Source organism: Herpailurus yagouaroundi, unplaced genomic scaffold, assembly GCF_014898765.1.
Source record: "Herpailurus yagouaroundi ecotype Mexico unplaced genomic scaffold, PumYag 207, whole genome shotgun sequence".
Lineage (NCBI taxonomy): Eukaryota > Metazoa > Chordata > Mammalia > Carnivora > Felidae > Herpailurus > Herpailurus yagouaroundi.
The window spans coordinates 530,064-545,199 of record NW_024412438.1 but is presented as its reverse complement, the minus strand read 5'-3'; the positions used below and the strand labels follow the sequence as shown (position 1 = coordinate 545,199).

The following is a 15,136-nucleotide window of genomic DNA, read 5'->3' as shown; positions in this document are numbered from 1 at the left end:
GTCTTGTCTCGGTGTGAGGTGTCAGGTATCCTTGAGGCCAACCCAGCTGCAACTGGGTTGTTCAGAGGCTTTGGTGCAAGAACACTTGGTCTGGTGCTCCGCTGTCACCATCTTGATATTATTGCATTCTCAATAATGTCACCTTGCAACCTGTGTCTTTTGAATGAAGTCCTTTACAGTGCAGTGTGCACGGTCCGTCCTGTTCTGGCTGCCTCCTCCAAATGCAGCATTCGTGGTACCCCATGAGTACAGAATTCAGTGGATCAACGATGCGTAGGAGTTCACGGAGACTCAAAATGACTACAAAGGAATTGTGTCACGAAACCCACTGGCTTCCAGAGAGTGTTAGAAAAATGTGTGTGCACAAGAAGTAAAACAAAACTGGGGCGCCTGCGTGGCTGAGTCGGTTGAGCGTCCGACTTCGGCTCAGGTCATGATCTCACAGTCTGTGAGTTCGAGCCCCGCGTCGGGTTCTGTGCTGATGGCTCAGAGCCTGGAGCCTGCTTCGGATTCTCTGTCTCCCTCTCTCTCTGACTCTCCCCTGTTCATGCTCTGTCTCTCTCTGTCTCAAAAATAAATAAAAACACTAAAAAAAACCAAACAAACAAAAACAAAAACAAAGAAGTAAAATAAAACAGTTGGGGGCGCCTGGGTGGCCCAGTCGGATGAGCATCTGGCTTCGGCTCAGGTCATGATCTCGCGGTCTGTGAGTTCAAGACCCATGTCATGCTCTGTGCTGACAGCTCGGAGCCTAGAGCCTGCTTCGGATTCTGGGTCTCCCTCTCTCTCTGCCCCTCCCCCGCTCATGCTTGGTCTCTCTCTGTCAAAAATAAATGAACGTTAAAAAATAAATAAAAATAAATAAAACAGTTAAGTGGGGTGTGCTTTTTTGCATTATTTCTATTACTCTGGCAAAGACAAAATGCACGTGTATCTATAAGCTAAAAAAAACACGAATTGAGTAATTTCAGTTACCCCCCAAATGAATTAAATATTCTTATATTTCATTCAAAACTGACTGGCGTTGCAAATATAAACAATAAAATTCACAATGATAACAGAAACGTTTAATTTCCTTTACTTAGAACATTTAATAGCAACTTAAAAAAAATCATCCCAAATACAGAAAGACTGCAGAATAAAGGGAAAAGGTTTATATTTTAGTGCATTTAATGGCACTTTTCCCCTGCATTTTGAACAAGGCGGGGGGTGGGGTCCTACATTTTCATTCTGCACTAAGTCCAACAAATGAAGTATCTAGCACTGCCTGGAGAGAGAGAGAGAGAGAGGCAGGGAATAACTGGTGTTGGCGATCTGGACCGTCAAAGGTGAGGATTTGCCTCAGGTCTTCAAGTAACTAGACCCAGTCAAAACTCGATCCCGGGAGAGGTGTGCCTGTTCCTTAGCAGCGAGGACTATGCTTATTTATGGTATAAAGTGACATTTCTTTTCCCTTACTGCTTTCCCCCAGAGATGCTCTTTGATTCCATCGATGTGTGTGTGTGTGTGTGTGTGTCCTCAAGAAAACCTCTTCTTCTGCCAAGAAAGAGCAAGGGAAAAGGGAAGGACACTGCATGCAGAAAGCAGACAGTCCCATTGGAGGGTGCAAACTAATCAGAAGTGAGGCTGGGATGGGACCACAGGTAGGGCTGAAGGGGATGGTCGGTGTCTCAGGGAGTCCAGGCTATCTTGTGGTAACAAACAAAACCCAAACTTTCTTATGCATGTGTAGTGTAAACCAGGCAGCTGCCTTCCATGCAATGGCTTGGACCCAGGTCGCTTTCGTTATGTGGCTCCACTTCTCAGGGTCCCTCACTTCCTGCCCCATCAATTCCATCCATTTTCTATTGGCTAAAACCAGTCCCATGGCCCCAACGAAATGAAAAAGGAGCTGACAAAGGTAGCTTTTTTATTGGCCCGTGCATTGGGCAGGGCCCTACAGAGACAGACAAATAGGAGGTGCACACGCGTGCGCGCACACACACACACACACACACACAGATTTATTATAAGGAATTGGCTCATGTAATTATGGAAGCTGACAAGTCCCAAGATCTGAGACCCAGGATTGCTGTTGGCGTCTGAAGGCAGGAAAGAAACAAATGTCCCAGCTCAAAAGGAGTCAGACAGAAGTAATTCTCCCATATTTGTGGGAGGGTGAGCCTGCTCACACTTTCACCTGATTGGATGCAGCCCGCACACATTAGGGAGGATAATCTGCTTTACTCAGTCTACTGATTCAAATGTTAGTCTTGGCCAGAAAACCCTCACAGACACACACAGAAGAGTGTGGGACCGCACATCGGGACACCGCTGTGCCCCAGTCAAGTTGACACAGAAAATTAACTGGGACAGACAGCCCAGGAGAAAAATGAGAGTGGCGAACACATGGTATTTTCTTCCACAGAAGAGGGCTAGACGGCAGGGAAGGCTGGTCTGATGTAGAAGGAAAGTCACCTGTAGGGGGCCAGTGCCCAGAATGGGGAGCACATCCTTGAAGGGCCTTCTCAGCTCTAGGCCCACACAAGCCTTGCAGGAGGGGAACGCACAGCAGAAATGTGTAAGTTTTGTCAGTGCCAGGCCTGGGGTCTCCCACCTTCCTGCAAGGGAAGACACTAGTGAGAACATTTTGCCCGTTTGATGGTTTTATTAGCTCCTCTGACACAGGTAGGACTTGAAGAGTTGCACACAAAGGGAGTAGGGTTGCTCGGCTCTCCCAGGAAAGGCTTGGGAGGGACTCTTTTTATGTGGCAAAGTTTCTTGCTCACTCCTGAAGGGTAAGCCTGACCCCATATTCCCAGGAAACCTCATGAGCATGCTCCTCAGAGAGGAGGCCAGAATTTGGGGTGGGGAGAAGTCGAAACCCCAGAAAACCGGGCATGGATGTGGGAGCAAGAGTCAGAGATAGCACAAATTAACTCCTCACACACACTGAAACACCAGAAGGAACCTGTGATCCCCGGGTCTTCCCCTTTGTATCTCGATTGTCCAGGCCAATGGAGCAGGCCTTGTCCGACAGTTTAACGTTGATGGTCCTCTCAAATCTTTATTTACACAAGAAAACATCGTTGGATCACATCTTCTGGTGGGAAGAATGCATGTGTATCTATATATGGGCGCTGAGAAACAACCAAGGATATAAAATAAAATATCAACTGTAGTTTTTTATTTAATTAAAATTAATTATTTGTTTGTTTGGTTGTAAGTTTATTTATTTATTTTGGGGCACCTGGGCGGCTCAGTTGGTTAAACATCTAACTTCAGCTCAGGTCTTGACCTCACAGTTTGTGGGTTTGAGCCCCACATTGGGCTCTGTGCTGACAGCTCAGAGCTTGGAGCCTGCCTCGGACTCTGTGTTTCCCTCTCTCGGTGTCCCTCCCTGACTTGCACCCTTTCTCTCTCTGTCTCTCTCTCTCTTAAAAATAAATGAACATTTAAAAAAATGTTTTTAAGTTTATTTGTTTATGTTGAGAGAGACAAAGACAACGTGAGTGGGAGACGGGCAGAGAGAGAGAGAGTGAGAATCCCAAGGAGGCTCCACTCTTCCAGTGCAAAGCCCGATGAGGGGACTTGAACTCACAAAACTGTAAAATCATGACCTGAGCCGAAACCAAGAGTCGGGTGCTTAACCAACTGAGCCACCCAAGCACCCCTTAACACGAATTTTTTAAAAGTTGATTTGAAAATCCTTGTAGATGCCCCAACAGCACACTTTCTTCCAGCCCATATAACCAGAGCTCCTGTCTGGCTGATGAAGGCAAGACCCAGCCATCTTCAAGTTTCACTCCTGAGTTAGAAGAGCTCATCTCAGGGCCATAGGAGGACAGGAACCATGGGCGCCATGACCACGAGCCACGCTGCGATCCAGGCTACTCCAGTGGATCTGGCTGAAAGAGAAAGAAAATGCCAAACAGTTAGGTGTCTAGAGTTCAGGGAGGGGAGGATTGCTTCCCCTCTCTGTTTTTCCACCCCACTCACCATCTACACCTCCTAAGAGGAAAAAAGACAATGGGAAGAGAGAAAAGAAGGGAAGAGAAGAGAAGGGGTGAGAATAGAGGGGAGGAGGGAGCAGAAAATCAAAAGACAAAGAGAATGGGTGATAAATTAGGGATGCTTTTCTAGAATAATTTGGGTGGCTAACAAGTGACCAGAGTGGTTTAGCACTTCCAAAATAAAAAGGGCTAGATTATTGTTTTCCTCCTCTCTGTAGATGAGCGGTCACCCTCATTTTATAAAGGACAGGGGCTGTGTTTCTTCCTTTTTCTGGCTCTCAGGATGTGCCGGTGATATGAAGGTAGTCTCATGGCCAGACGCCAAACTGTCCCATCAGGTCTGTGGTGGCAGGAGAGACTAGAAGAGGCATGGCCAGTCGGTTGGGAAGAATGAAGAAGTATACAGTGTCCGTAGTCTGCATGTGGGAGCAGAGGTGAAGAAATCAGTACAGGTGGGAGAGTAGACCGGGTCCGGGAAGACCGTGAAAGAGCAGTGTCTCCGAGGGCCATGGTCCCTGGTGCCTGACAGGAAACTCAGGTAAATGTTGGCACCACAGGCGTGAGTTATTCTGGAAGGATATGGATATGGATATAGATTCTCAGGGATGTGGTTTCAGAGGTATGGAAAGTACAGGACCCAGAATGCTGGAGATAGTAATTCAAATTTATTAAGGGGTCCCCCAAACTCCTAGTATCTCCAGAATTGAAGGAACTGGGTGTAATTTAAGTACCATTCATTGGGGCGCCTGGGTGGCGCAGTCGGTTAAGCGTCCGACTTCAGCCAGGTCACGATCTCGTGGTCCGTGAGTTCGAGCCCCGCGTCAGGCTCTGGGCTGATGGCTCGGAGCCTGGAGCCTGTTTCCGATTCTGTGTCTCCCTCTCTCTCTGCCCCTCCCCCGTTCATGCTCTGTCTCTCTCTGTCTCCAACAAAATAAATAAACGTTGAAAAAAAAAATATTTAAGTACCATTCATTGAAGACTCATCAGGCACTGTGCTAGGCAGGTTATCTGTACTATCTCATTTAATCCTTATACAGCATGAGATAAGGATTACTATTTTGCCTGTTTCTTAGGAAGGACACGACTTGGCGAAGGACGTGACTTGGAGAAGCGAAGTAATTTGCTTCACTAGTAAGTGACAATTCCGGGATTAACCCCAGGTGTCTGACTCTAAAGCCTACGAGCTTACTGCCTGATCCCAGCCTCCCCTCTACGGGACTTGCGTAGGCTTGATAGAGAGCCAAGAGAGACGCTCAAGTGAATGGATCCTCCCAAGAGACAGAGGATCTGAAACATGAAACCCAGAGTCTGTCTTTCTAAAGAGCAGAGAGTCTCTACCTTAGGATAAGGCCCTCGTTCCTGTTTACTGCCTGTTCTGGCCTGTGCTCATCTACCGGCCCCTCTTGCCTTTGTTAATTTAGGCCGTCTCCCAGAAACCCCTCTATGCACCCGCTCAACTGGGTCTGGTGTACTCTCCCACTGGCACTTTTCCCCTGCTCAATGCTGACATCTGACTGTCCTACAGTTCCCCAGACCTCAGATTCTAGGACCATGCATGGTTAGAGCTGGGTAGGAGTGTCAGCCCCCTTTTGCAAGCAAGGACGATAAGCTCCACAAAAGCCAGGCGAGCTGGCTGAGAGGCGGTGGCAGAGCCCGGGGTAGAACCCGTCTCCCAGGTCTCACAGATGCCTTTGGGATTCTCCACCCAAGCAGGATGCTGAATAGAATTCCCACAGCTTTCTTGAATCAAGAGCAAACTAGTTACCCGTACCTCCCCCGCCCCCCCCCACGCCGGCTCCCTTGGGAATATTTCTTACCCACAGTACAGGGTAAAGTGAAGTAGACTGTGTCATTCTTGCTGCTCACAGCATTGCTGACTTGGCAGGTGTAACTCCTGGAGTAATTCTGTGGATTAACGGTGATTTCAAGCACATTATTATGGATCTCCTTTGGAAATGGTCTCGAGTCCCCATACCAGCTTGCAGACAGGCCTTCGATCTCACATGACAGTTTCAGATGACATCTGTTGCTCTCTTCCTGTATCTTCTCAATCTTTATGACAGGTTTAGGTACTGGATCTGAAGACGAGGGGGATGTTGTAAGATGAGACGATGGCTTTATGCATTTATGAGGCACTGATGCTACAAGCGTTTGGCTAACAAAATACAAAGGGAGCTAGGTAGGGACGGGAAGTGGTGTCATGGAGAAGAGGCCCCTACAGAGGGAGCCAGTGAGCAGCTTTGACGTCTGGAGGCTCAGACTGGAAGGGCTGCTCCTTAGGGGTGAAGCTAAAATGGATATGGTGTGTGTGTTGGGGGTGGGGGAAGCCATGCCCCCAGAACCAAAATGGGGTTATGACTATGTGTGGGCCGGGAAGGACAGCAGAGATTGGTTGGAATCAGACTTGGTATCCCAACTGTCTGAGCTCCTTGGGGATCCTTCTCCAGCACCAGCCCAGAGCTGGCATCTTGGCCCATCTGTCCTTCAAGAGCACTTGGGCTCAGATTCAGCAAGAGTCCTGGGGTAAGAGGTGCCACCCAGCACACTGCAAAGCCCTTTCCCGGACTCTGGCAGAGCTACAGAGAAGAGCCTCCTGTAACTCCCAGCACGCATAAGCCATGATGCACAGCATTGTACCCGTCATCTTTGGTATCTCAGGGTTTAACAGGGCCTGCCACATAGCAGGAATTCTGTAAGTATCTGACAAAAGGATGGATCGATGGATGGATGGATGGATGGATGGATGGAGTAGCTATGAGATACAAAGGACAAAACAGTAGCTTTGGAGTGAGACCAGCCTGGGTCCTGGCTCTCACGGAGTGACATTATCAAGGTAATTAACCCCTCAACTTTCCTTCCCATTGGTAAACTGACTCCACCTCATAGCACAATATTAGTGAGATAAAATGGCATCATCCATGGGGAAGTGCTTTCTGCAGGGCACAAGTGTTACATGCATGTTGGAGGTCACATCATCATTACTGCTGTCATCCTGCCACCAGATGGGCTAAAAAGTAATCTCAGCATCTGTTCCTTCCTTTGCCATGGCCCCTTTACCTGAGACCCGCTGGCGCCTTTCCATTCTGGCCACGGATGAAACCCCTGCAAAGTCAGTGCCGCTCAGGTGTCAAAGGATTAAATGCGTCAGAGAATTGAGGAGCCCAGAGCTTGCCTCTGGCTGCAAGGGTGTGGGGTGAGATGGGAGGGTTCTGCCTGTCTGGTCTCCCTGACTCTAGGCCCATCTCCAATGTGAAATCCCCCTCAGATGGCTGGACTTCCCCTGCACATTTTCATAATGTTTTTTGGCATTTCCTGTGGTCTAGCCTTGTCTTCCATATCGTCCACATTTTACACGCTGAGAAGCATGCACTGGGGCACTTTGTGGATGGGATTTTTGGGGCCAGCAGAGAGTCTGGCTCTAAGATGCCCCCCTTGAGCTATCAGAAATTCAAGGTCTGTACTGAAGAATGAGTTTCCTGATGGTCTTATCTTCAGACACACGCGCTTACCTCACACCAGCTTTGGGAATTTAAAATATTCAGAAATGCTGCAAGCTGATTATGAAACCATTAGGAACTTGGAATTGGCCATGGTGGGACTATTTACCACAGAAGTTGGTAAATGATACAAATTTGGGCTTTTCTTAAGACCACTGTAAGAGACTTTGACTCTTTCCTGTTCCCAGAACCTTCAAAAACGTCCCAAATTTTCAGGCCCATGTGACTTTGAGGAAGTGAGAAAGAAGGGGCCTCCAGCCTCTTAGAACAGGGACGGTTGAGCTGGTGGGACCTGATTGTACATGACACTCTTCATTTACACTGTTTCGGGGGAGAAAGAACATTACAGACATATTCTGAGTATTTTCTAGAGATTTTGTATTTATATTTTTGGTAATTATCTGGTAGAAGGAAACTGCGTGATAAAATGACTTGGTTTGGAAAGGAACCCTTGTTTTCATTTTTTGATGTTTTACTCTCATTATTGACTTTGATTCTCATGACATCCTAAAAGCAAGATATAATTATCCTCATAATATGGGGACTCCACAGCTCTCAGGTCTCACCTGTCTGGGATGTCTGCCCTGCCCCTCTTCTCTAATAATTGCTTACCTCAACACCAGGGAGGAGTCCCCAGGAACCATGTTTCTGCTCTATAGCCTGACCCTTCGGGCCGTAAATGTTTTCATCAGATACACGTATCTGAACCAACTTGAGCTAATCAGTTTCTCTCTTTAAATTCTGAGAATTTAGGGGTGCCTGGGTGACTCGGTCGATTAAGTGGCTCTTGATTTCAGCTCAGGTCATGATCTCACAGTTCGTGAGATCAAGCCCCATGTTGGGCTCTGTGCTAACAGTGTAGAGCCTGCTTGGGATTCTCTCTCTTCCTCTCTTTCTGCCTCTCCCTGCTCATGCTCTCTCTTTCTCTCAAAATAAATAAATAAACTTTAAAAAATAAATAAATTCAAGGGCGTCTGGGTGGCTCCGTTGGTTGAGCGACCGATTTCGGCTCAGGTCATGATCTCAACGGTTTGTGAGTTCGAGCCCCGTGTCGGGCTCTGTGCTGACGGCTCAGAGCCTGGAGCCTGCTTCGGATTCTGTGTCTCCCTCTCTCTCTGCCTCTCCCCCACTCAGGCTCTACCCCGTCTCAGAAATAAACATTAAAAAAATAATAATAAATAAATTCTGATAACTTAAACCAAGAGTTACAAAAGTCTAGGCCTTGAGAGTAAGTCATGTAAATGGCAGGGATCCAGAGGCCTAGTCTACAGATTCCTGAGGGTGGGGACTCTAGACTGGCCTCATTCTTCCTCTGTTCAGCCCTTCCTGCCTGCCTCTTTTAGGTCCCTTGAATTGCTTTAAATAGGTCTAGTTTCTTTAATAGACTTTTTTTTTTTTTTTTTTGCCAAATTTATATCAAACTAGTTTCTGCTACTTCGCCATCAAAAGAAATTTACCTAATATGGTGATGTTAAGATCTTTCTCCAAGGTCACACAGCTAGTAAGTGAGCTAGTATCCAGAGTTTAACCCAGGTTTGTCTGCTTCCAAATTTAATATTAGTCCTTATTCCACATATACCAGTTAGGCTGGAGCTATGAGTGGAAGTTTTTGTCCCATCCATTCTGAAAAGTAAACAGCCTTGCTTTAACATTCCCTGCCCCATTCTGTATCTCTTGTAGCTTTCTCCTTGAGTCTGATGAAGTCTGTGTTCAGGTATATCATTAAGATAAGCTCAGAACTGATTTGGGTCGATCACAGAAGAGCGTGAAGAGAAGAGAGAAGAAACCATTTCTGTGGTTTTCCCTCTCTTCACAGTTTTAAGTGTCCCAAGGCTCTCAGTTTGGGTTCTGCCAGCCCAGGCTCACTGCCCAGAGGAACGGGCTCCGGGAGAAATGAATTAAGCCTGTCCTGAAGTTCCTCCTCCCAGAGAGGGTCCCCATGAGCCCAGGGAAACCTCCCAGTGGTCCATCTGGGGCCCTGGAGTGGGGCTCCCCAAACTCACCCAACACCTTCAGTGAGATGTACCTAGATATCTCTTTCCCAGACTCCTTCAACACCTTCAGGATGTAGGTGCTGCTGTCCTCCTTCTGGACGTTATAGATGAAGAGTGTGTGGTCAACACCAAGACAGACCCTGTCCTTAAACTGAGACTTGAAGTATTTAGGGTCTTTGGACTCCTGTTCTACAATCTTCTGGTTGTCGTTGTAAAACCAGGCTAATTGTTTGTAGTTATGAGTCACATTGGAGATTTTCAGCGTCACGTTGCTGCCAGAGATGACAGTCATTTGATCTGAAGCATCTGTGAACGAAAATGAGGGACGTCTTAGAGAGGGCAGAGCAGCCCGGCGGCCCAGGCTTTGGCCTGAGGTGTGGGACAGGGAAGAAGGATGGGGTTTCTGCTTGGAAGCAGTGAGTATGGTTTTCACTAGGAGGCCTGGCCCCTGATCCAGAATTCAGTGAAAGCTGCAGCTTGAGGAATGGGCAATGGGATGTTGCTGATAATTCGCCTAGTTCTGCCCCAGACCCGAGAGAAAAACGACCCTGAGGCTGGCCTCCGCTCTCTCCCTTGCTCTCATACCAGTAGATTTTTCAAATGAAATGGTGACAAGTCACATCCCCTCTCTGGGCCTGTGTTCCCTGATCTTTCAGTTGGGTTCTCCAGGAGTAGGTGGGAAGTAGAGAAGACACAAAGTTCGAAACGAATGACAGTCAGAGCTGTTCAGTGGCAACGTATTCTAGAAGCGTGAAGACATTTCGTTCATAGCGAGATGATGCTAGTGTTCTGGCGTTCGTGATTTTTGTAGTATTTCTCAGCTTTGGGAAACTTGTGACACGTTGAGGCTTCTTTTCTCATTCTAACTAACCTCACGTTTGTTCCTATTTGTGTTTGCTCTTCTGTTCTTTTCTCATGCGGGCACCCAAACCTTGTTTGGCTAAGGCAAGGAAAAGACAAGATGATAGCCAGGAAGGTGCAAGAGGAAGGGGAGATCTGTTGAGTCATTGTGGAGGGAGAAGAACAAAGTAGACAGAGGTGGATAGATAGTTATCAACATCTACCTATAGGCTGAGAAAAAGCAGTAGAAAGAACCTACTGGTAGAGGAAAGAGGAAGTATGGTCTACATTAGCTCTGGCCTCGTATTCCACCACACAAAACCTCAGCTTATTGTTGAACATTATATAGATATCTAGCTGCTCACTTTCCACAAGTCTATCATTTCCAAAAGCACTTTCTTCAGCTCGTAAAAGATTAAAACTGCCTGTGTCCCCAGAGCTTTCAAGTTTCTATTCATTAGTTCTTCCAAGCATCCAGGTCTCCGTCCCACAAACATTTTTCGAGCACTTAGGCATTCATTTCCACGGCCCTTCTGATTGATCCATTCCACACATTATGATCTCTGTGACGTAATCAATTCAGGGCCAATAATGGTATTGGAACCACTGTATGCCTGGCACTGTGCGAGGCTCTGATATCAGCCATGCAGACAGGAACTCTGGTCTCCCGGGGCGTGCAGCAAATCAGGACACTGCCCCCAGGATTTTAAAATCGCCAGACATACGTCCTGGACTTGTTCCCATTCTGTTACTTGTTTCCACGTGAATTAATGGAAGTGCTGGCAAGAGAGAGCCTAGATCGATGTTTTTCAGACTTGGCACACTATTGGCATTTTAGGCCAGATCATTCCCTGCTGTAGGGCCTGTCCTTGTGCATTACAGGATGTTCAGCAGAGTTCCTGGCCCCTGCCCGCTACATACCAGCAGCACTTCTCCAGATGTGACAGTCAAAAGAGTCTCCAGATCCGGTCAAATGTCTCACCCCCATTCCAGCTGAGAACTACTGGCCTGGGTCATCTTGGGCAGACTCTCCAACAAGGGTCAGACATGTGCTCAGGAAGACAGCTCCACCCGCAATCAGCCACCACTTTATTTCTCGGTAAAGGTCTGAAAGGTCTCTCGATATGCACAAGAGATAACACAAAACCGCACCACTGGCCTAGGACATGTGGTGATGAGACAGAAAGGACCCAGCACCTCTGTTGAAACAGAGAACCTCCCTAAAGTTTCCTTGGAGAAAGAGCAAGGAGGGTGAGTCCAATGAGAAAGAATGAAGACTACAGAGCATGTAGACTCGAGGTATGATCCAGGCCCAGTTACACCCCGCATCTTTCTCCTTGTGAGAATGGGTGTTGCTTTCTAAGGACAAGAAGATCACGTCTGGCAAGAGTATCCCCCACGTGCTCAAAAGAACTTCAAAATTTAGTGTGAAGGACGTGGAGAAACTGTAGTAGACACACAGTCGCGAATTTTGTGAGTTTCTCAAAGGCAAAGACCATGTCCTGCTCAATTTTAAATCCCCAAAATATTTGGTTGACGTTTGGTATTTAATACCCAACGGGTGGATGGATGGATGGATGGATGGACGGATGGACGGACGGGACAAAATGTGTACATAAGTGCTCCCAGTTTACACATTGGATTTCCTTTAACATGTTTTGAGAGACTGTAAGTAGAAATTTGAGTTGCTGTTTAATTACTCATAAGCAATGAACTGTGTTTCTTAAATAAATATGATAGGTGCCCAAACGGGGCCAGTAGACTCCCGCCTTATGGCTGGATCCTGATAAATGAATAAAAGATGGCTATTATGATGTAGAAAGCAGAGGAGTAGGGGAGGAGGTGCTTGGGACTTCTCAAAAAAAAAAAATCCAAAAACATAAAAACATAGAGCATTCAAGATTTCAGATACCAAAAATCAATGCAAAGCAGCTAAAAGAAACCTTGAAGTATAAAACCACCAGCCTCAGATGGGCTGAGATCAGGCTTAAAAATCACAAGGGAAAGGAGAATTTTGTTTTGAACTAACTAATGAAAATGTGGCCTGGAAAAGCAACATAAACCTCAAGATAGCAGCAGTAGAAAGAATGCTTGATTGGCCATTTAAAAAGAAATAAAAGATATTCTAGTCATCTAAAAGGCTTCTATAATTCATTCACAAGTTAAGGAAGAAATGAGGATTGATTTTACTAATACAGATTGCAAAATTAAAGAAGTGTTGTAATACAATTTGGGGTATGAAGACGGCGGTTTAGTCTGATAATTGTCTACTAAATTCAGATAAACTGATCTTTCTTACCTATAATACGCTTATGTATTCTTTCCGTTTTTAAAGTACATTGACAAAATCTTGATTTGCCTTCCTAACAATTACATGTGTTAGAAGATAGGGAAGTAACTGCAAAGAAGGCTACTGTTATGATTTAACTTTTTTTTAATTTAAACTTAAATCAAAGTTTTTATTTATTTATTTTGAGAGAGAGAGCGAGACAGCAGGGGAGCGACAGGAGAGAGGGAAAGAGAGAATCCCAAGCAGGTTCCGCATTGTCAGCATGGAGCCTGACGTAGGGCTCCATCCCATGACCCATGAGATCATGACCTAAGCCGAAATCACGAATCGGACACACAACCGACTGAGCCGCTGAGGCACCCCTATTTTGATTTAATCCTAACAGGAAAAAGTAGTTGGTTACGTCTCTGGATGCTGAGGATAAAGTACCTGTGTTTACATGTAGCTTACAATAGAAAATGAAGCGGCTCTTTCCTGTGCCAACCCATATTTCTTGTCAGTACAGAAGCAAATTTAAAATGGGGAACATGGGGACTCAGACCAAAAGAATCATCATTTCATACCTAAGAGTCTGCTCTGGGAGGCAAAAGAGGCCCTACAGAGGAAGTTCTCCCCACTCTAAAGTCACATGGTTTCCAGCAAAACTATTAAGGAAGGAAAGAGGTGAGTTTTTAAAATACTAATATGGAGTTATCACGAGCTCTCTGATAAGATCAACTATTTTAAGCTGTACAAACCTTTTAAGGAAGTAATTTCTAAAATTGAAGTGTAATTTACATACGACACTACGTTCGTTTCAGATGTACGATATAATAATGCCTGAATACTTCTTCGGAGGAATAGTGAGAAAGGCAGTAGCTTACCTCTCGCTTCTCAGCTGATCTGGAAAGAAAAGTACTGCGAGGTTGAGTAGTTGTAACAGAAAGGAACGTTCACTCAGTCCCGGAGCACGTGAGGGGAGCCAGAACAGGCCCATGGCAGAGGAATGGCCTTTAACTCTTAACAACTAGATGTTGGGGGTTCCTTTGTTACTGAGGCTCCCAAGGCCTCTGCTCAGATCCTCATTCACAGACCCTAGAGAGGGCAAGCTTTCTTTCCTACAACTTAGATCTCTCTTTGGGAATGACAACATCATTTATCTTTGCTCAGGACACAGCCCCTGGCTAGAGGTCTCCGAGAATGCCACAGGGAGCAGAGTGTGTAACTAGCAGAAAATGCGGCAGCTTTCAGTTTGGAGCTGATATTCAAAATGGAAAAAAAAAGGAGGGGGTGCCTGGGTGGCTCAGTCAGTTAAGCGTCCGACTTCGGTTCGGGTCATGATCTCTCGGTCAGTGGGTTCAAGCCCCGCGTCAGGCTCCGTGCGAACAGCTCGGAGCCTGGAGCCTGCTTCGGATTCTGTGTCTCCCTCTCTCTCTCCGCCCCTCCCCCACTTGTACTCTGTGTGTGTGTGTCTCTCTCTCTCTCTCCCCAAAATAAAAAATAAAAACGTTCTAGAAAATAAATAAATAAATAAATAAATAAATAAATAAATAAAAATTAGTAAACACAAAATGCAAAAAGAAAAGAAAAGAAAAGAAAAGAAAAGAAAAAAGCAACAACAACAACAGAAAACGCAAAACACCAGACCTTCCCAGACCTCAAGCCGTGGAACGAAATATAAGAAGCCTACTTCCCCATCTCCCCAGGGCCCTGTTTTTGTCATGATCCCATAGGAAAAGACAGAGCCTTATCTCCAAGGCTCAGGAAGGTTCTCCACGGTGCCGCTACCAACATAGGGGTACCTGCTGTGTGGAGACCACACTCCACTCCCGGGGTTAAGCCCCACCTCATACCCCCTTTTCCATCTCACTGTGCCTCCCATATACGATCACAGGCACACGACGCACGTAAAGTACCTTGAATGTTTGCCAGGAGCAAATGAGGCAGCAGTAGAAGTCCCAGAGGTATAAACCACTCCTGCCTTTGGGGACGCATGTTATGTCCCAGGAACGCTGAAGACAGGCCAGACCCCAGGTTAGCAGCGGACCGAGGGCTCCAGAGCCCTTGAAATCATGGCCCAAGTTTAGAGGAAAACACCCACTTTTAGCTTTTACAAAAGCAAGCTCATGGGTGGAGTTTGGAGGTCAAAAACAGGAAGCCACCATATGTGACACCATAGCGGTGAAGTGAGCTAGTTTGAAGGCACAGTTGGTTCTACTTTCTCGAGAGAGGATCCATAGCTACTACTGGGTTCTCAGAAGGGCCAGTGATTAGGGTTCCCTGATAGAGAATATCTGCTTTTGGCTTCCCAGGCAGGAATCACCCCAATTAATCCAGAAGGTAAAATTAGTCAGGGCCCTCCAAACCTGTAGGGGATTTCCGGCCGGGGCCACGTCTAAGTCATGAGAGGAGTAGGTCATATATAAGTGTCATTCAGGACAGAATGTCTGGGAAATCAGGTCTCCCATGCCCTAAGCCCCACCCTCAGGCTCTTCCTCCTAAATGATAAAGTCACTGCTTGTACCTTTACATTAGCCTATCCAC

The 15,136-nt window shown here is 46.4% G+C and overlaps 1 protein-coding gene across 3 annotated transcripts; it reads right to left on the bottom strand.

Moving 5' to 3' along the window:
- Positions 1-3,581: 3,581 nt before the first annotated feature.
- On the bottom strand, positions 3,582-14,685 carry CD48 (CD48 molecule). Of its 3 annotated transcripts, none has more exons than XM_040452438.1 (4): positions 14,509-14,684; positions 9,493-9,789; positions 5,810-6,070; positions 3,582-3,887 (listed from the first exon to the last, which is right to left on the bottom strand). In XM_040452438.1, exons 1-4 carry the CDS (start codon positions 14,585-14,587, stop codon positions 3,808-3,810), a joined length of 717 nt encoding a protein of 238 aa, XP_040308372.1. In that variant the 5' UTR covers positions 14,588-14,684; the 3' UTR covers positions 3,582-3,807. The 3 variants fall into 3 exon arrangements, with proteins under 3 accessions (XP_040308372.1, XP_040308371.1, XP_040308373.1); XM_040452437.1 differs by lacking the exon at positions 3,582-3,887 and adding an exon at positions 3,904-4,408 and having other exon boundaries at positions 14,509-14,685; XM_040452439.1 differs by lacking the exon at positions 3,582-3,887 and adding an exon at positions 3,904-4,332 and having other exon boundaries at positions 14,509-14,685.
- Between the last annotated feature and the right edge of the window lie 451 nt (positions 14,686-15,136).

Bases quoted from the DNA above. Each gene is read 5' to 3' on its own strand.
- CD48 (XM_040452437.1), bottom strand. From the start codon at position 14,587: ATGCGTCCCCAAAGGCAGGAGTGGTTTATACCTCTGGGACTTCTACTG. The intron at 9,790-14,508 runs GTACTTTACGTG...TTTCGTTCACAG, and splicing joins GCTCCTGGCAAACATTCAAG to ATGCTTCAGATCAAATGACT. The intron at 6,071-9,492 runs GTGAGTTTGGGG...CCTCGTCTTCAG, and splicing joins CATCTCACTGAAGGTGTTGG to ATCCAGTACCTAAACCTGTC.